General features: G+C 38.8%; 2 protein-coding genes across 3 annotated transcripts in view; one reads left to right on the top strand and one right to left on the bottom strand.

Moving 5' to 3' along the window:
- LOC131684803 (uncharacterized) overlaps window positions 1–4,436 on the top strand; it is a 48,253-nt gene extending 43,817 nt beyond the window's left edge. Inside the window, exons 4-5 of the mRNA XM_058967958.1 lie at window positions 30–897; window positions 991–4,436. Of these exons, the coding sequence (XP_058823941.1) occupies window positions 30–897; window positions 991–3,038 (2,916 nt within the window). The 3' untranslated portion in view covers window positions 3,039–4,436. The remainder of the gene's footprint in view (window positions 1–29; window positions 898–990) is intronic.
- Window positions 4,437–4,842: 406 nt separating this feature from the next.
- Window positions 4,843–21,113, bottom strand: LOC131684802 (choline transporter-like protein 1). 2 transcript variants are annotated; one of them, XM_058967957.1, is made up of 8 exons: window positions 20,113–21,113; window positions 10,362–10,472; window positions 9,639–9,758; window positions 6,637–6,740; window positions 6,089–6,575; window positions 5,654–6,022; window positions 5,222–5,602; window positions 4,843–5,160 (listed from the first exon to the last, which is right to left on the bottom strand). In XM_058967957.1, exons 1-8 carry the CDS (start codon window positions 20,170–20,172, stop codon window positions 4,930–4,932), a joined length of 1,863 nt encoding a protein of 620 aa, XP_058823940.1. In that variant the 5' UTR covers window positions 20,173–21,113; the 3' UTR covers window positions 4,843–4,929. The 2 variants fall into 2 exon arrangements, with proteins under 2 accessions (XP_058823940.1, XP_058823939.1); XM_058967956.1 differs by lacking the exon at window positions 20,113–21,113 and adding an exon at window positions 13,753–14,063.
- Window positions 21,114–22,243: the final 1,130 nt, after the last annotated feature.

Here is a 22,243-nt window from a genome sequence, read left to right as displayed (position 1 = left end):
TGCGTAACATATTTTTTTTTTGGTTTTAGAAACTCACTCAAATTAAGACCAAGTTAAACATGAAGAAAAAAAGGCTGGCTAGCTCTGTTCTTCCGACATCACCGGAACCAATTATTAAAGAAGAGAGAACACCTATATTGCGTCCCACCTATTCGGCTGGTCCGGTAGGTTCTGCAGTTCCCCATCATTCTCGGCCTTTAACACAAACGACCAATATGGTATCATCCAGAAGGGAACCACTTCTACCGCATATCACATCTTACCATAACATTCACAGTACTATCTCACGTCAGGCCGAGCTGGATCGTCACTCACAGATCCGCGAAAATCTTCAGCGTAATCGTTCCTTCAAAACCATCAGTGCTAAGAACCTAAACGTATCCGCCCACGATATGGCTGTACACGATTCGAGCAGGCTCGAAAGATCGCTATCGTTTCACTCCAACGGAATTCTTAACCGAATGGATTCGGACCCAACGGAATGCAGTCGTAGTGTGTACAGCCAATCACAACACCAGCTATCCTCCGCTTCGTTGCATGATATCATCGAGCTACTCAAGTATAATCCATCCAAACTGCGAACCATCTCCCACGATGCCCTCAATAAGATGATATCGAAAAAGACGCATCAAAACGCCTCAGCCAAACTGTTGGACAACAGCTCATTGAAAAACATTGACGAGTTTCTTCGCGATTATGACATAACAATGGCAAATCATCGAATGAAAACGGCATCTGCAGCGACTTCGATGGCCAGAGATTGCTCTAACCTGCTGGCGGAGAGTGTCTTCGACAAGGAAACGGGTTTTGCTTCAGCCGAGCTAGCATTCGACAAGGGCTCCTCTGCGGGCGGGCTAGATAAGACCTTTCGAACGCTGTACAAATCTACTTCCGACGGTATGTTTTATTATTATCTTTTTATTGTTCTTCATCCCTATCAATTTAGCTACGCAATACGCCCGATATCAATATAAACATTTTTTTCTATAGATAACTCCTCCTACGAGTTGCCGAAACTGTTGATTCGTGAGGATTCCCCAGTAGAATCGTTCCATAGTTCCTACCCGCAGCTGGAAACTGTGGCCTTGCGCGGTGAATCGCCGAAGAACTTCAACTCGATTACCAACCTGCAGACCGCTGACACCGCTGAGGTTGCGGAGACTACAACCGCGCTGGCTCCGGGCACCCTATCGAAAGCCAACAGTGAACAGAATAAGTTAGCTTCTAGTTCCTTACTGCAGTTGTATGAACATCCCCCGCCAGCGACAGCTGCTACGGCTACTACGGCAGCTGCTTCTGTCGGCAGCATAGGAAGCGGAGCCTCGAATAGTGGTACCTGGGCTCCTCACTATGGTGGTGTAGGACACCACCACCACCACTCCGATCTAGGGATCAACGAATTGGAGCTGAAGTTCATCAACAATGGACTGATGGAGAAGGGTAACAGCAGTGGTTCCGTTTTCAAACTGCCGGCGGTTTCGAATTTGGAAATCAATCACTGGAATGCCATGTCTAACGATTCGGTGAATAACTATGCTCGATCTGGGGAAGGCAAAGAAAAGGAAGAGGAGCAGGTCTCCAATTCTCGCACATCCAACGGGTTCATTCATAGCGATCTGTCCATTTCCTCTGACGAGGACGATTTGTTTAGCATATCGGATCTGATCTACAAGAATCAGGCCAATAAGTCGAAGTCCATCGATTTGAATGAATTTCGCAAAACGTTCGGAAGCAGTCCTACGCTGCTGAACAATTTCGGAGGGACCAATTGCAATTTAGTCCCGCAGTTGTCACGGTTGGATGCGATTCCTTCCCAATACCGAAGGGGTTACACCAATCTAAACGATGCGGGCTTGTCCAGCTCGACTTCTGAGCTTGAGTGTGTTAACGCTACCACCAAAAAGAAGACTGGAAGCGGTGAGAACGGGGAGTTGTCGCCACTGCTAAAGCATAGAAACAATGATCACGTTGCCTATGTGCGGAGTTACGAGAATTTAAACCGCTACAAAGGTTTTTCTATGAAAAATGGAGATTCAGGTGATATTTTGCGGTGTCAACAGGGTGCAGGGCAACTATTGCCTGGTATTAGTAATTTAGATAGTATCGCTGATTCTGATTTGAATAGTAGCAGTGAGAGTGGTTCAAATTTGATTGACGACAGTTTTACTGATTTCGAGTATAGGTTTTCAAGACTAAGTTGCTCCGGAGGGAACATCCACCATAGTGCGGGTTGTAGTAGTAGTAGTAATGTTACCAGTAGCAACACTCAAACTAGCAGTGGCAGTCAACACAATAGTAGTTGTCATAGTAGTAGTGGAGGTAGCAGCCATAGAATGCCATCGTTGAACGACCTGAACCATCGGAATCGGTTGCTGCACGGGCATCCTGCATTCAATAGCACCTCTTCACCATTTAATAACAGCTCAAACCCTACCGCTAACTACTATTTCCCATCGGACGAAAGCCTGTTCAACATAGACTCATTTTTCGACGATTTTGTCGAAATAGATACCAGTGATATTTTCGATAGTGCAGAGTACATCAACATCGGAGGTAGTCGAAATTCAAACCCTTCCACATCAAAAATGTTACAGAAATCGAACAACTCTAGCCTTCTGTTGCCGGAGATTATTCAACAAGACGAACTCCTCCTAAAGACTCAATCAAGCTTCCCGGAAGCGGACGATTTGCTCATTGACGGTGCGCCGATTCGTCAAATCGATGGTGGCGACTCGATTCCGCTTGGCAGCGTGGATGCACAACTACCATCGCTCGTTAGGGTTCCTCAGTCATCAGAACAACCAACAACCATCCATCATCCGGCCGAACCGCTCAAATCAAAGAAACTTCGCTGTGCTCAGTGCAATCGAAAGTTGGGTGTCATTATGATCATGAAGTGTCATTGTGAGAAAATTTTCTGCGCCCAACATCGCTATGCTGAGGCACACAACTGTTCTTTCGATTTCAAGCTGGAAGGCAAGAAAATACTCGAGCGCGAAAATCCTTTGGTGGTAGCCCATAAATTACCCAAAATTTGAATGGCTCGTCGTAGATAGGCTTGTTTCTTACCTAATCGGCTTTCGACGAAGTTGCGATATCATGCGATAGTTTGTCAAAAGTTTTCCATAAATCTTCGACAGCATACAAGGACAGATTCCTTTAGAAACGGAGAAAAGAAAATATAGTTTTGGAGTTTTTACAGCCTTATTTAGACAGAATACATTGATTGAATTCAAATGTAATGTAAATAAATCCAATTTTCTGTAGTTGATTTTGTTTCTTATTATCATAGTATCTTTATATATTGCGTTGCCTGTAGAGTAATGTGTGGTTTGTTCAGGGTTTTAGTTTGTTGCAATGTTCCTAACCTTCCGGAGGTCGCATATTGCAGTAAGCGTACATCGTTATGACATTTTAGCGAATCTTAGAGCTTCATGCGGTCCCCTAAATGCAGAAAAAGATGCTGCTAAAGGAGGGTTAATCATCACAATTCCGCGTACCGGTTCATTCGTTTGTGTTTTGGAACGAACTTTTTTCAAATATTGACACACTGTTAAGAAAGATAACTCCACACATTGCGCTACATCAACTAAGTACTCATAGGAATGGTTTCGCCTTATATCGCTAGAGTGCTATCACCTGGGTAGAGTTAGAATACATTCTTCAATATATTGATGCTCGTTTGAAAGAAATAAATCGGAACAGTTACTAAAGGATAAATAAAGACAGATGACATAAAATTTAAAAAAAAAACATTAGCTAGATTCTCTATAAATTTTATTAAAACCGTGTTTAATGTTGACAACAACCTAAAAATTGAATTGAGGAATTTGTTCAAAAGAAGATCAGTGCTTCAGAGAAAGAAAATGAAACATGTTTTCCTTAGAAAAAAAAACAAAACCAAAGCTTGATTTACAAAATCACAACCACAAACACTGAACTTCATCAACATGTGAACTAGTAGTCAGCCTGTCCAGAAACAGTACTAATTACCACACATCTGCAACACCAGCACGCAAAACAGATTCTAAGGATTAAACTGGTAAAGAAATACTTTGAAGAACGACAGAGAAGGAAATATTTTTATACTTGCGCTAGCGCAGATTGTTTTCCCTTTATTTATATTTCATATGGTGGATTTTCAAGTAGTTTCCTATTACCAATATACCCACATAGCAAGTATACTAGCAGTAACGTAAACAATGATTATGATGCATGTAATAGTACCGATTGTAATCTGGAGTTATGATAATCCTATTACACAATTACCATTTAATCAATTACTACTGGTAAACCCGCTACTAGTGTCGCATAAATATGGCGTAAGTTCAGAGCTAATAGGCGTTTATTCTTTGCAAGCATAATAATTTATAACTTATTAAAAATCACAAAAAAATAAAATCCAATAAAAAAAAGCTGGAAAAGCTCACAAGTAATCTGATACAATAACGTTACTCGCATGGTCAATGATGACATCATTGCAGTGAAACTTAAAATAATAAATTTCGGATGACTATTGTAAAATATCGTCGACTGTTTGTAAGAAATAGTTTCCAAATAACCCTGAGCGAGGAAGTAGATCTTAGAGTATTCAATACTAGCTTGATCGAACACTACACATTACCAACGACAGATCTGCTTATGTGATGAATGAGTTCTATATGCGACAAGATAAAAGCGTCGGGGAGCTTTCCGACAGGGACGCACAACTACAGAACGATTGAAAAGTATGAAAACATTTGCTGGAGCTGACAATCGCAAACTGCAAAGGCTCACGACGAAAAAGAATCCCAGAACATTTTAGAAATGTGAGGAATCACTGAAAATAGATTGTTTGCTATTTGATTTATCATTTTACTTAAAAAATTCACACCACACATAAACGAAGAAGTAGTAAATCTACATTCAGAAATGGACAAAAAACACACATCAGTCCACAGTTTCCGAAATTGTTTGAGTCTGTATCTTGTTGGATTTTTCGTCAGTCCATGCTTTTCCCTCCCGCAAAGAGCTTGCGGCGCGATTGTCGTGTATCGCCAGTGCCTTCTTCGAGTTTTGCACAAACTCCATAAGTCCTCGTGACATGTAGTACGGTTTGCTGATGCCATCATTCGTTTCACAATCCTCGCAAAAGCACAGGAATATGGTGTCAACCGTCATCTGGATAAAACAAACGTTAAGTAATCATAATAAGCGAAAACATATGTGAAGTAATATGTACCTCGTAGACAGTCATAAAACAGTGAGCTACCAAGTAAGTGAAAATTCCAACTAAAATAATCGGCACGTACGGATGATGTAGGCCAGCCTTTTTTTGAATCAGTTCCATCCCGATGAGACAGGTGATTACAACCACAAACACTTTCGCAAGGATCAGTACAAAGTCCCCTACTGAGTTGATTGCAAACACCCGAAGAGCATTATTTGTCAACAGTCGGAAAGCATTTTTTCCCGCCTTGCAGAACGGGTCTCCATGCATCGCTGTCATAATGTAAGCGTTTCTAGTAAGATACTGCAGAAATCGCTCAAAACATTTCAGACAACATTGGCAGCAGTCGTGAACGCAATTAGCAAGTTTATTCTGATGCTCTCGAACATAACACTAGAACGGAAGAGGAATTATTAGCTGATTAGCATGTGTAGAATAACTCACCATAAGAGCTTTTAACGCGGTGCGTAAAATCTGCACAAGAGCTATAATGAACGACCCGAAGGCAACGGTACCCATGTGATACCGTATCAAATTTCCAAAACTTTTCAAAATGGGGCTTCCGAGATTAGATCGGTTTCTGGAAAAGAACCAATAAGCCACGGCTCCTGCAATTACCATATGCTGACATCCGATTATGAACTGGCAGATCCAGAAGAAAGCTAGCAGATTGTACCAACGGGTGAAAAGCATAGTTGAGTCCTTCTCGTATCTTGCGCTTTGATTATTCTCTACTTTCAATATTCCGGAACTTTCAATCCACATGGTGAAATATATGTATAAAGTTATTACTACGGCTATAGAAATGAAGGTCTGCAAACAAATTACAGTTTATAACTAGTTAGTAAATCTTGGTCCGACTTGAAGCTAAAACTGTACCAGGATAGGTTCCAGGAGGAGACACGGCATATTTGAAATCGCTTTGCCCGCTTCTCGAAACAATTGTACGACTAGTTTGATCCTTTTTCTCATCACCAGTATCACCAGATATACGAAAATCGTCGCAACCGTAGCAGCTATGGCGTAGTACAGATAGTTGTTGACTCGCATCTTGGCCCCGTCGCCCGCCTCTTTAGCCATGTTATCCGATTCGTAGTTCCATTTCAGCCACAACCAGAGAGTACCCACGGAGCAGACGACTACGACGGCTAACAACACCAACCACACTATCAATCCCGGTACGAATCGAAGCAGCACCAGTGTCAGCAGTGAGAAAACGAAAGCTATGACGCATAGCCACAGTATTTCCATGTAGCACGATTCAAGATCCTCCGATACCTCTTGGAAGTAGTTACGCAGCCCGGTACGAGTAGCCACCTCTTCGGCGGGATTTTCTTTGCGAATGCACCGGTTCAGGAATGGCTTGCTGGAAAAGTGGTGAGTAGGTATGAATTTTGAATTAATTGAAACGCTATTGTATGTCTTACTATCCTTCGATATCCTCGCATCGTGACACGCACTGTCGGTGTAGATCGGATGATACGCCAGAGGATTCGACAAGAAGATACTTTTGCTCTGTTCGATCGGTACCCTTCGGGAATGGAAAAAAATTGTTTTGTGATTTGTTACTAGTATGAAACCGAAACTATTTCATAGAACTTTTCGCTGTTGTTTGCTATTTGCTTTGTTTTAGTGCACAACTGGCGCATATGATAAAATAGTGGGTATTCATTTGAGCATTCGGGAAGTTCGGCTAAATTTGGATAAATTAAGGTACAATTAATTTACCGATGCGCGTGACTCATCCATTCCCAGTCAGCGTAACATGATGAAATTCTAACTTAATGGTATATAAACATTTGCTGGCATATAGATGAGTTAAGCAAATTGATTGCAAGGTATGCATCATTTGCGTATAAGCGCACAAACACTCGTGGCCTTCGCTATGTCACAAACCTGGTCACAAAAGCGAACATGCAATTGCAATCATCTACATATACCTACGCCCGCGTTCTCACCAACGTTAACATATCCCGGTATTTAAGTGAACATTGTAGCACCTATAAACTTACAACCCGCCGCTCGCGTGAACATGAATCGGTCACGTCCGGAAGTCTCTACCCTCGGTCCTAGCAGCCTAGACTCATGCCTTCAGTTGGACCAATAAAAAAATGACGCTCTTATTCACTAGACAACACGTTCCATGTCGACATGACCGGAAACTCTAGCGATATGGAAAAACTGATTCCCTTCTAGCATCTGTACCACACTCTAAAAATTAGGCATCAGATTCACGGTCCGCGTGCGATCATTCAAGAAAACACGTGAATATGCAAATGGCCACATGATTATAAACTCGAATTTATGTGCGCGAGGTTACTACACGCTAGCGCAAGCGACAAACTCATTAATATACAAATGCTCGGGCCCTTCGCGATCATCCACGAACACCTACGTCCGCGATCTCGCAAACATGAAAACACCTCTGCGACTAAGAGAACGGTTTAGCACTTATAAATTTACAAATGCGGTACCAAGACAACCTACAAACTCCCGTGTTCACGCGATCCTCAATCGGTTACGTCCGGAAATCCTATTCTAGTCGCATAGCTCCAATGCTCTCAGGAGAACCAAACGATAAATGATGCTCTTATCCACTAAATAACACGTTCCATGGCGACAAAAAAACGAATTTATACACGCGACAAATACGTTAGCATACAAATGCCTGAACCATTCACGATCATCCATGCCACCTACACCAGCGTTCTCGCAAACATGATAACATCTCGGTATGCAGTTTCAAGCGTGAACCTACAAACTCCCACGATCATGGATCCGTCACTTCCGGAAATCTATCCTCGGTATCAGAAGTTTAGGTCCATGCTTTCAGTTGGTCCAATTAAAAAAGAAAGCTCTCGTATCCACTAGGCAACATGTTCCATGGCAACATGACCAAGAGCTCTAGTGATATGGATGAATTCACTCCCTGTCAGAATCTGAGCCGTGCACCGAAAGCTAAATATCCGGTAATAAGGTAAACATTTTAGTACCTACGAAGCTACAAATGGGGTCTCAAACGCGAACCCAAAAAGACCGTGTTCGCGCAATCATGAATGGATCACGTACGGAAACCTTTACCATCCTTCCTAGCAACTTAGATCCATATATTCCGTTGGACCAATCAAAAAAATAATGCTCATATCCACTAGACAATCCACCATGGCGACATGGCCGGATTATGAATTTTTATGATTTAGTGATATGAAAGAACTCACTTTCTTCTAGCATCTGAACCGTAGACTGAAAGTCAAGTATCGGATTCACGGTCTGCGCGCGATCATCCAAGAACACACGCGGAATTACGAAAGGACACACGGTCGTAAAATAGAACTTATACACGCGAAGTTACACGTTAGCACACGCGACATACAAACGCACACGCGATCGAACACGTTAACGTACAAATGCTCGAACCGTGGCGATGATACACGCGATCGCGAAATCTCTACTCCTGCACATATCTGAACCGTAAAATGATTATCACATTTCTCGTCTCGTCTGCCATTGTAGTGGATGATTCTGAAAGTTATAACATTTAAACGAAAATAGTTTAGTAGTTAGTGTATGTAAACAAATTATGCGCCCTAAAATAATGTTAAAAAGATCAATTTTAAATCTTGCTAAAATTAGAACCATCCTAACTATTATTTCTGAGAAAAGAAGGAACAATGTTCCTATAAATATTATATAGCTAAGTTATTAGGTTTTAGTAAAACCTTAAAATTGTTCCTAAATTCGCATTCTGGACCACTGTGCCACGATTGTTGGCTTACATTTCTTTTAAAATGAATCGATTTTGTTCAGTCTGTTGACGACGTTATGCATTCATGGACCATTGTCCACTTCGAACTTCTGTTAATTTCGATGTTTTGTCTAGTGCAACCTTCCGAATTTTCGTCCTAGCGATCTATTCTTTTTGCATCATTTTGACGCTTTGTTCTGGATTCCCATTTATGGCTGATGATTCAAACTAGCGAAACTTAGTAGCTTCATACCGTTCTCCGAACCAAGAAATCTGATATTGGTATTCACACTGGTTTCGGACTTTCGAAACTGATTTGCTAGCTCTTTTTCATACCAAGAAATCTGGTACTCAATTTATGTACGTTTCTTTAAAGCGTTACAGGAACCATTGAAAATGACCAATTAGACCAAAAACATTTTCGCTCCCCAATCATCCAAAATTGCAAATTTTAACCTACACCAGGACTCAATGGTATGTACCTACTTAAAAATGCTCGCGGAACACGTATTTCTGGTTAGTCAATCCACACGAAATCTGTTTGAATATTAAACGCTTTCTATTTATGGGCTAAACCATTGTAAATATGTAGAGTGGTACAAGCTGTACATTACATATAATATATATGTATGTAATCATATCAAACTAGATTAAACCTGTACATCGCTTTAGCGGTAGCCTTACCTTACACGAGAGATCTTTATCGGGTTTGTTGTCATGTCCACACACGTTGGCACAGTCGTCGTAGCCATTTATAATTCGGTAGATATCTCCGAATGCCATACAGTAGATAATGAGCACCAGCTAGTGTTTCCCAACAAATAGGTCACGGAACATGGAAAACAATGGAAACATGGATTAGCTTTTACCTTTATGTGGAACGCCTATTTTATGCATTTTCACATGGCATTAAACATTTAAACATTACGAAGCAATAAGGTAAATCTGCACACAGATAATTATTTTTTACTCATTAATTAAAAAAGTCAAAAAGGTACAAAAGCAATCAACGATCAACAATTGGACGCTCTGTGTAAAAATCCGAAAATCACAAAATTACGCAATTTTTCATTTTTGTTATTTTACCTAAACATGCAGATGATTATTGGATTATCATTATCGTTCTGGTTTTGATAGCAAAACAATTTAATTCATAATTAGATGGTTATGAATTACTGTGTGCAATATTTGATTGTAGGGGGGGGGGGGGGCTTAGTGTAGTTGGTAAATCGATTGCCTTGTATGCAGCTCATGTGCGATTCCCAACACCGCACATAGGGTCAGAAATTTTTCTAAAAGAGATTTCTCTAATCACTTTTTAATGGTTACTAATAATCCTTAAGCAGTAGAGGTTTACTAAAAAGTGTTTCAGGAGATAGAATACCTTGGGCGTGGATCATATCTTACCAGAATAAATATGAATGCTGCTTTGATTGCTATGAACAATAAATCGGTGCAGTGGCGATTGTTGTCAGAGGTATTGGCATCGTCTCGGTTCAGTGAGGAGGATGTTGATGGCTGCAATAATGGCATTAGATTAGAGACACTTCGTATGCTTCTATGAAACAAAAAATTTCATGCGTGGATGATTTCTATTGTAATGATAAAGCATATAGGACCACTGTATGTCAAGGAAGTACCGATCAACAAAACTAAATTTAAAAAAATGATTGTGTGGTCTTCTAGCATTTTCTAGAACTACTAATTCTTTTTCTAAGTATAATTAGTTGGATAGATCTACTGTAGACATAAACGAACAAATACTTGAATATCTTCCTAATTTGAAATACAATTCTCACAACAGTTTAATCTAGGGTTGTGTCGGTACAGTGGTTTTCGCGGATGTGGTGCATCCATATGATGGTGGATATACCCGACGAGCGTCTTCCACCACAACAAGCCGCTGCCGCCGACAATCTCACTCCTTCTCCAGGACGAACCATCAACCGAATTTGAGTCGACAAGACGCTGCCATTCCGGCAGCAAATTCCAAGTTGAAAGCATCTAATTCCCCGAGCCCAGATCGTGTTCCCTCGATTTTTGACAAAAAGCGCGGTATTCATGAACCACTTCGGCGAGTCTTCAAGCTGACAATCACTACTCACTACAGCCCACATGATCCCAGTTCATAAAAAGGGAAACAAATCCATCATTGATAATTACATTAGTTTACATGAAAAATGAAGCTTCAAGAAAAAATATTTTCTAGCCTTATTTTGGGTCGCTGAACACGAAAACAATATTAAGTTTTTTATTTTGGGAAGCAATTTTGAGATTTTCTCAACTTGTTTTTGAGTACTTTTTTTAGTTTATAGTCAATATTTCTCATGAAAATCATCCAATAAATTTCGTCAATATGCAGTTTGACAGGTGCCGAGATGCCCTTTCCAAAAACATATAATATGTGTCGATCAAATGTAAAACTTTTAGTGTTGCAAGCAATCCAACTTGAAAAATAGTGAATTTTTGACCATTTTTAAAAGTTACCCATTTTTAATTGATTTTTTTACAGCGGAACATTTTTTTTCGGACCTTTTAGAGTCTAAGATGACAGATAATATGTTTACGTTAATTTTAAGCCTTATATCACTAACATCGTATGAAAAATATTGATGCTATGGCGCATTGAGCTAAATTAAAATTTTGTGATTTTCGCAGACCCTGCCCCGATGTGGCGGTTCAGAGGGTGTAGTACTGCCAGTCGTCAAATACTCGAACCACTATCGGGAAGGAGTCTCAGTGGGAGTCTGTTAAAGCAGTAGACAAAAATTCCTCTAAGGGATTGTACTGTCAAGGCTTTATAATAGCAAGACGTTAACGAAATGTGTATCTGCACAGTTCAATAAATATCTACAACTAAATGAAATTTAAATGAAATCTTCTTTCTATTAACTATAAATATACCTTCGTGCTACTCACACAATCACGAATTTAGCTTAGAATCCGAAATAATGTTTATAAGCGGTAAAAGCATTTTCGGTCAACCGGTTTCTGGAACGATTGTTAAATATGTAATCACCACAGGCAAAACGAAACTTTTCCAACGAATATTTGCACTTTGGATCTACGCATATTATACATTTTCGTAAATCAATACCTTTCGAACTGTGAGTCGTTCGTTTCGATCGGATCCTTTTTGAACGAGATATTGACAAATAACTAAAAAAAGCGCAAAAACATATTTTTCAAAGAACTTAGAGAACATCTTTCTTTTTAGCTTATCGCTATTAGATTATGCAAAAAGGAAAAAAAAAATTTCTGCTATAAAAAACTAGAACAAAAACAAAAAAAAGGTAAGCAAAAAAACATTTTTTGAAAAAAAAACTTGAATTTCATTGAAATAGAAATTGAGTATGATTTTTGTGTTATGCGACTCAAAATTAAGCTAGAAAACACCTTTTCTCGCAACTTCATTTTTCTTGTAAACTAATGTAATGCTGAATAACATCTAACGTTATCAGATTTTCATGATTTTAGGCATAAAATCCACATGAGAAGTTTGTCACATAAGATTTTGAAAGATTTTTTTTGCTGAATTATTTTTTTATGAAAAGTCAACTAAACATGAGTAATTTTTCAAAAAAAAAATGCTTTTTTACTTTGGTTGCTCTTAACCCTGAATTGTTGATATACATAACTAACATTGTTAATAGCGCCATACAGTTCAGCGAGCCCCTCGGCGCCCATACAGCAAATCAACATCAACAAACCGCGCCCTTCGCCTTCTCGAGGGATTGGCACGAATATCGGTCACGGACAAGACAGTCAGATAGGAAGAAAGAAAAAAAAGTCAAGTCATTCGGTAAAAAGTAGCGTAAGCTAGAACATATTTTCACAATTGTTATAAATTAACCCAATTCTCAAGTTAAATAATTGTTCCCATTTCTAACTAAATCTACCCTACCTGTACTGTGGTAAGTTTAATTATATTAGATGTTTATAAATACCTAAAATTGAACCTAACAGGAATTAAAGCTACGGTACGGACAGAGTTAGTGCGGGTAGGAAACAGTACGGATACAATTGATACGGAGAAACAGTACGGATCGAAGACTGTGCGAACAATACCATTAGGAGCACATTTAAATTACAATTTAAATAGACTTCGAAACCGAACAGGTCATTAAGGTTAGTAGTCCAAGCTAGCTTATTTGATTACCGTGAATCTCTAATACTATTATACTTAAATGCTAGGACACAGACTGATTACTGTACGGGGTACGATTTAGACAGCTCTGTACGGCAGCGAAAACATTAACATTAAGAATTTGTACTTATACCCTAAAACTTAATCCTAACACAAGATTATCCTCCATGCAGGAATTTATAATCCAATCTTGATTCACAACGAAAAAAGAAGATTCATAGATTTGCTAGTTTTCACTGCTGTCCGGCAACAAACATGTTATGCATTATTTTTTGGAATGGGCATATTAACACCTATCGAATGGTGAGTCGATTGTGTTAATTGGAAGATTCGTTCCTGAGATATTGAACAATTACTGCAAAAAGTGCTCAAAAATACGTTTTTCAAAAAATCTCAAACACGATTCTTTGAAAAAGAAAATGGACATGATTTTCATGGTCAGCGACCCAAAATTGACTTAAGAAACACCTTTTTTTCTTAACTTCATGCAATCGACCCCAAAATTTGTAAACTAATGTTATAGGGGAATCTCGGGTTTGAGTGCCATATGGAAACTATTCGAGCTGATTGGAACCTATTTTCTTTCACTACAAACACTACATTGCAGACAACCAATATGGCTTTATGCCTAAACGATCAACAACGACTAACCTGCTCTCGTTCACAACATATGTACGCGATGGACTCGCTGATAGACTGCAAACCGATGCTATTTACACGGCCTTCGACAAAATCAACCATGATATAGCAATAGCGAAGCGGAACAAGCTCGGCATTCATGGACAATAGACCTTTCCACATTTTGAAAAAACTTTCGTATTTTCGCTATGTTTCCATAGTAATTTCACTTATTCTGAGATTTAAAAAGTATTACCCTCCCACAAAACAACAGATGTTGTTCCTTAGACATATCTTAACATGTTTAATAAGTAAACATAGCTCTAATCGCAATAGAAAATTTGTTAACTGGATTTTTATATAGAAAAGAATATCAAAACCAAGAAAAAATATTTCTAATTTCCCTTGGTTTTGATGAACTTTTCTATATAAAAATCCAGTTAACAAATTTTCTATTGCGATTAGAGCTATGTTCACCTGTTAAAACATGTTAAGATATGTCTAAGGAACAATCTTTGATGATTTGTGGGCATGTAGGGCCTATTAAATTAGAGTGTAAGTAATCTTACTACAGACACATAGTAAAACATGATTTTTGATTGGAGACACCCCTTAATCACGTCCAAATTAAGTCATTTTTGACGAAAGTTCTTAAATTAACACCTAGAACAAAAATCTGAGCTGACCCATGTATATTTCAAAACTTTTTCAAAATGTGGAGAGGTCTAATGGACAACCTATGCGCTGGATCCGTTGCTACCTCGTTTCGATGGAAGGCAACTCCAAATCAGCATTAAGGGCTGTCTACCTGTACCATTCCTTGCTACATTTGGCATCCCGCAAGAAAGTCATCTCGGACCAGTAATATTGGTCCTCTACTTTAATGACATCAATATCAAACAATCAACAATCATGGTATCATAGATTCGGTACTCATGTTCAAATCACATAACTTCATACATCGTGTGTAAAGCATCAATACAGATTGGGTTCATCTTCCGAATAGCGAAAAACTTTGGGGGACAGAACATGCTTCCCAAAACCCGTTTAAAACATATTAGAATTTAAAAATCGGAAATAAACTTCAATCGTAAAAATTGGACAGAGATCCTTCAGCATAAGAATCGCTTAAAAAGTTCACATCCGTAAAACTCGGTAAGGTTGAACCATCAGTATAAAATCCGGTTAAAAATAAATAAATCGCACGTAGGAGCATCCGTATATCGTGATGTTCAAGATTAAAAGTCGGCTAAAAAACTACCTTGTAAGAAACGGAAATGTATTTTTCAGGTTTTCGCTGAAGGTTTTTTATCCGACTCTTAGAAAGTAGAATCCTACAGCGAGTTTTATTTTCCGTTGCTTATATAAGAAACCCTATCCTCATAGTTACGTCCAAAGATCCACAATTTTAGATTCGCGAAACAACATGCATGCTGTTAAATATGTAAACGTTGAAGTCACCATCCCAAGCAAACGAAAAGCCCATAAATCCACCATGCTCCTGGTTCGAATTCACCTCCATGGTGTTTTGATAGTGTTTGAAATGGGTTCAAACCATGAAAACACCATCAGTATGGTCCGGAAGATCCCGGACCATCTACATGCTCTTTTTATGGGTTTGTGTGGTGTCTGAACCTGTAACATTGCGCTCGGGATTACCGTATATATGAATGGTGAGTCAATCGAGATACGACTACACGATATGGCATCTCGTACCACTAATAATATATTTAAACGATTCATGTCAAATTACGGAGTGGTGAACTCTGTGAAAGAATATACTTGGAGGCACATTTTCCTATGTGACCACTAGACTTCGGCCGTAATTTGAAACATATTTTCAGTTGAATATTTTCAGATAAAAATGCGTTAGCTTATATAATTGTTTTTCTCTGTGGTAATAGAGCTTATGGTATTACGCGATAAAATCGGGTGGATTCATCTCGGCTGTGCATATGACGGTTTTACCCTCGGTGACGTCGTTTCATTTTTTTAAATTAAGATTTCTGCTGTAGGTAAATTGCTGAAAATGATCTGAATAAAAATGTAAAACGTAACATGAAAAACCTGTATTAATCCACCTAGTGGTGTAATTGTGCCTTTCTCATTTATCCAAACTATGATTTAATGGCTGGTTATGTTCAATATAACATTGTGGAAATGTCAATTACATTCTTATTACACTAGATATCAGTGCACGACTGTGACGAACCAGATAAAGCAACATGTCGATACTTGACACACTTGAAACAAACAAAAATATAATATTTATATAGCTTAATCAGCGTGAGCTCAATGTTGTCTTCATGTTAACTTCATGATGGAGAAGGGAAGGAATATAATTAGTGGGAGGGGAGGATACGTCGGGAATCATCTAACTTATTTTAGTATACGGAGTGGATGAAGGGAATGCATGTTGGTCTGAGAGGATGGGGGGTGGGGGGAGGGTTTGAGAAGGAGAGGGGTAGATGGAGGGCTCAACACCGAGCTTCATTTGAGACTAGGTTAGTGAAATTTGGTTCAGTCATCACCGAAGTGGCTTTAGATCTGGAATCGCCCGCTACCCCGGGACTTTCGGAATTATCGTTAGTGGACAATACATTCCAAAAATTTTTGATTCGCCATCAGTGATCCAGATTTTAAACCTAGGTATTACGATTGTACCAGTTTATATGAGAAATTCCTATGTGACCGCAATAACCAACCTGTAACTCCGGAACTAAAAGTCAAAACTGAATGAAATTCAATAGCAGTCAATAGAAGTATTATATCTTTCATTTGAAATCAAGTTTGTAAGCATCGGTTAAGAGTTTGCTGGAAAACAGGCGTGACATTAGCTCAGGAGCTTGACGAGTTCCCAGGGGGCATCAAGATCCGTCATAGGTGACCAATGTGGTCAAAACTACTTTAATTGGCCATTAGTGATCCAGACCTGCAAATTCAAGTAATGTTGAACGTATTGGAATATGTATTACATCATTTGGACATCATAGGATTACCAGTTTATATGAGAATTTGCTGTGTGACCATACTCTTCAACCCGTAACTCCGGAACCGGAAGTCCGATCAACTAAAAATTCAATAGCGTCTTATGGCAGCGTTATACCTTTCATTTGAAGTTGTGCAGATCGGTTCAGCCAACTCTGAGAAAATTGGGTGACATTATTTGACACACACATACATACACACACTGACATTTTGTGATCTCGACGAACTGAATAGAATGGGATATGACACTCGGCCCTCCGGGCCTCGGTTGGAAAATCGATTTTTGGAGTGATTGCATAGCCTTTCTTTATATGAGAAAGGCAAAAAATGGTTGATCCAATTATTCAGGTAATTCGATTATCAGTGGTGAGAGTTTTCTAGTCATCTATTCTGACCTGTAGAAAGTTTATTAACGAAATCTGAATGATTTTTTTGTTAATGCGGATCAATCTTATTTTGTTTTATCGTCGCTGTTGTGCTATCTTATGACAAGCGCCATTTTGCACATTTCGAGAAAAACGATTTTTAAAGTTTGAGATTGAATATCTTGACACTTATAAATGGGGGGAAGGGGAGGAGTTGTTTCTCTAATCTTCCGGTCATCACATCGCATGCTTTGGTATTCTTAATATGTATAACAAACATGAAGATGTGACACAAGGCGCCAAGAGCGCACTAAAATCCTGTCAATCCATTTTTCATTGGATTGTCTGCTCTAAATATATCACCAGGGGACCATTCATAAATGATGATGGATATTGACAATAGGGGAAGAGCGTCACGTAACGAGATAAAAACTAAAAATGAATTTTAGATGTATCAGCGGATCAGGGATAAAAAAAGTACAACATTGTTTATGAGTGGCCCCCAAACAAAGAATATTCCATAACGAATATCACGTAACATCGGTGACAGAGCATTGGGGTCAAGGCCAAGTCCCCCCTGGGTCGTGCAAAACTGAGAAGCAACATCAATTTAGGCACAGATAGCAGATGTCCATTTTTTCATTTTGTTTTGTTTTGTCTTTTCATTTGTTTCTCCTGCCATGGTATGAACGGATTGGTGCGGTTCGAGTGTGATGGCCAAGGAAACGGAAAGCCAGTGGCCCAAACAGATCAGGAACAGGAGGGAGGACTACGAACAAGGGAACGGACAACAGAGGAGAAATCGTTTACTTATTTATTATAACTACGACACTAATCACAATTATTTTGCTTTTCTTGTTTCGATTCAGCAAACCAAAATCTAAACGGACTAGCACATACAAACAGTTAGGCGTTGTAGGTTCTCATCTTGACAGAGTCTAGATGGGGGGATGAACGTCTGCCAGAGGGTGGGCTGAGAAATGACAATGACACTGCGAGATGGCGCTGGGCCTGTGGCCTTCGACTGGCATGGTCCATTCTCATTGATTCAGAAGTCTTCTTAGCTGGTTGGTAGATATGTGCTCCTACTTGCAAGTTGATCAATTCGCTTGGGTGGGGGACATGTAGATCTTACTAGTTGTCGACTCTTTTGATCGTGAGTATGAGGCTAGTTCAGGAAAGGAGTGCAGGACTGGCACCTAAGAGATAGTTAATTATTCAGGATTTGTTCTCATGATTATTAAACTCGATCAAGCACACCGGCTCTCAGAAATGATAAGCAACCCTTTCGGGTCGGTGTGGTCTGTTCGAGTCGAACCAGGCGGACATTCGTTTCGAGCAAACTTTATGTGGATAAATATTGCTTACGCCTTTATTGGCAGAGATTCTTTTTAACGAAATCCTAAAATACCTTCACTGGTATAGCTACTCAGGATAACAATAATAGAAAAATTAAGGGTTTGCCTGGTCCATAATGTAATGAGTATGTATATTGACTAGTACAGGGATAATCGAGTTATGTTATAAGATAGAGAAGAAACAGCACAGTTGTAAGATAGAGAAGAAACAGCACAGTTCAAGGAAAAGTATTCGCGAGTAAGGACCCATACTGCTAGTATGTTTACCGTTTCAATTAATAGTCGATTGATCTGCTTCGGACCTAGGAGACAAAAAGGAGATTAGGAAGAGACAGAAGCGGATTCAATGCGAAATTTGCCAATATGACCCCAAGGCGATGGTAGGATGATTTTCCATAGGATGACAGACTAGATGACACGACGTTACACGCTCTGAACTTGCGCCAAATAGTTTGTATTCGATTGATCCGCTTCTGACCTAGGGGACCCATGAGGAGATCAGGAAGAAAATAGAAGCGGAATCAATGCGAAGTTTTGATTGCATCACTGACGACTTAACACGCGTTTTTAGGAGCAGGATATATTGGACCAGACAGAATAGAGAACTTGACGTTACACACTTCGAGACAAACAGGCGCAAAATTTAGTCCTCCTCCCGAGGACCGGTGTTTATTTGGCGGACAGTCGCTAATCCTTCCGATTTTGCAAATTTTGTCTCGCGGGACGGACCGAGATCCCTCAAGCTATAAGCTGCAGTCCTATAAGCCCGTTAAAAAAATATCTTGGCACTTATAAATGATGCAAACAATTCAAAGAAGACAATTTATGCTTCTATCTATTCTGTAATAGTCTCTCAAATATTACGAAGATTAGTTGACTATGTTGCGAGTATTAACTAAAAATGTAAACAAAAGTCGCACTCACACGTGTCATAGGTGTGTATTGATGACAAAATTCGTATGGCGTGTCATAATCACGCATGGAATATTTTCCATAGAGAAAAAGCATCTATTTTTTTTTTAATTTTATTTATATCTTTGGCTTTATTGGGCCTATAAACAATCGGTGAGATGCATTTTAAGGGAAATTATTCAGTGAATCTAGAAAAAATAGTTATTTTTGGCTACAGTGTTGCCAAATATGCAATATTTCCAATTTAAAACCAAAACTTCATTTTTCTCGCCATTCGTGTATTTTTGTTTTGAAAATTATTATTCCATTGTGTTCCTCAGATAGTTTTACCCGTAAAAACATCTTATGCATCACGATAATTTGAGCCAATCCCCACACATAGTCATTTGAAGCAAAAAATTGAAAATTTCTCGGCATATATCTCGTTATATCTCAGTAACCAAGCAGAATGTCAAAATTCTGAAAACGCCACTTTGTAGAGATTTTTTAGATGAGTAATGTGGCATATCTAACTCAGTTTACCCCAAAATGGCGTTTGTCATAAGATAGCACAACAGCGACGTTATAGCCTTCATTTCTGGTGGAGCTAAGGTTTCCATATAAATATTTTTCCCGTGAATACCTATGTATTTGAAATGAGTGATGAAACAAACAATCAATATGGCGTGCAATAGTGTACTGTTGTACCTAAATTTCGGTATCTTCTTAATTCACTCAATTTAAAATTATTTTAAATAAATTGGTCATAAGCTATAACAACGAATCCATACCTGTACCGATTCTCCGGGTGAAACTTTGTCCGATCGACTACCGAGACAGCAGCAGTGCATTGTGGTATCCACGTGAGCGGGAATCGCAGGTTTGAATCTACAGCACAATTGATTCCATCGTATTGCATGATAACACTAACTACTTATATTCCACCTATTTCCATTTCACCATTTTATCATGGAATAGTTTCCGACTACGCCCACAGTCATTTTTAGAAGTCCAGCATCGATACTAGATCATATTCTGCATATAGTGAACTATTGAAACTCATTACAATATCGATTATACTTTGTTGCTAAATGTTCGTCCGAATCCTTGCACGGTTGATACGATACTAAATAACTGAATGCAACCTGTGCCATTTGTGTCTAAACATCCATCATAAATTGGGGGACAGGAAAATAACATCGGACGCGAATATATAGTAACTCGTACAACAACAGTCACCATCAATGTGAACGTACCTCCTAACTACTAGTCCTTTTATCAAATGGCATCGAAGGCTTTCTGCGAGCCAGACTGAGAACGTTATGTGGAAACCATATGCTACAATATTAAAATAACTCGTATCTGTTCATAATTTAGCAGGCTAACTATAGGCGGCTTCTATTGACTGTGTTGAGCTCAGGTGCCATGTAGTCTGCGAGTTTTTAAAGCTATCTATCCGATGGTATGAGCCTTGTCGGTTACTTAGTGTAAAATCAAACAAAATCTATGCATAGCAATGATAGTGCATCAATAGCAACACCCCCTTAGCTTTGCTGATGTTTAGCTTCCTTTGATGTTCAAGTCCCCCAAGTCAAATGTTCGGCGAAGGTTCTGAGGAAAAAATACCATTGACTCCTTCAAAACTGAGGAGTTAATTTGTTTTGGCAACGCCCCAAAGGAAATTATGCTTACTAGTGGTTGCTCTAGAGAACATCAATAACAGCCACCGGAAATCAGTCAGAAATACTCGAATAAACCTACAATTCAATAACGTTCGAACGTTTCGATGCTAGAATTTAGCAAATGGAAAAAATGGGTGCAAGAAACGTAGAGGATATTTTATTGGATAATTATTAACGTAAATAATGGAATGAGCTCGAAGATAAGACGTGACAATAAGGGTAGATCAGTTTACTGCAATCTAGCTTGAGTATTGTCAACAAATGTAAATTTTCTCCCAACGCGTGAAAAATACAACAAATAAATGTTTCACATAAGCCAATAACACCTTTTTCAACGCAAAAAATAATCATATTATCAAATTCATTGGATTTGATTTAGCCTGATCAAGTTGAACTAGATAGGCTTGATTTACAACTAAAACAAGACACATTGAAGCAATTCAAGCATAATGCAACAAACATATTAAATGTTTATATCCTTTTATAAACGAAAATTCTGGGCTCTACATAACGAACAAACTATTAATTTCTAAGCAATTATTTAGACCGGTAATGGTGTATATGCAGTGCCAACTTGAGCAATTTGTTATGCTTCTCAAGCAGAAAACACTTCAAAGAATTCAAAAAAATGCTGGAAACAGTTCTGGAGCGTCCTCCTTTGTTAAGCACAAACTAATTGCTCAGACTCACTAACATAGAAACATTAGAAATTGTGAGGAATTGCATGGTTATAGCTGTCTTTATAGTTTGACAAATAGGTTTGGAAAAATTCCGACACTACATAAAGAAATTGACCGTACAGCAAGCTTTTTTATACCGTATCGAGAAACGATCATTTTACCCACAAAATCGAGTGTTCATTAGATTTCGTGCTCTAAACAGTTAATCTAGATAGAATGGATAATATCCGGGAAATAACCGCAGTGTTGACGTAGAACTCTCCGTTTTCGTATCATATTATTAAAATTCTGCTTGTATCTCTTTCCAACAGCTAAATTTACATATTAGGTTTGATTCATCGGGTTCAGTGAAATTTTCTGGGGATTTGAATAGTATTCTGTTCGGTAATCAATTCAGTAAAACAATTTTATTAGCGAGCTATCCGCTTCAAATAGGTATATATAAACATTTGTCAATAAGAGTATATAGTTTTCGGTAAATTTCTGCCGATAAAAGTTAAGGAATGTTGACTAGTTCAGTAATTTGAAAATTAAGTTTGGCGAATGACCAGCAAAAGTAA

The sequence above is a fragment of the Topomyia yanbarensis genome, chromosome 2, assembly GCF_030247195.1.
Source record: "Topomyia yanbarensis strain Yona2022 chromosome 2, ASM3024719v1, whole genome shotgun sequence".
NCBI lineage: Eukaryota > Metazoa > Arthropoda > Insecta > Diptera > Culicidae > Topomyia > Topomyia yanbarensis.
Note: the sequence above shows the minus strand (reverse complement) of the source record. Positions and strands in the feature narration are given on the sequence as shown.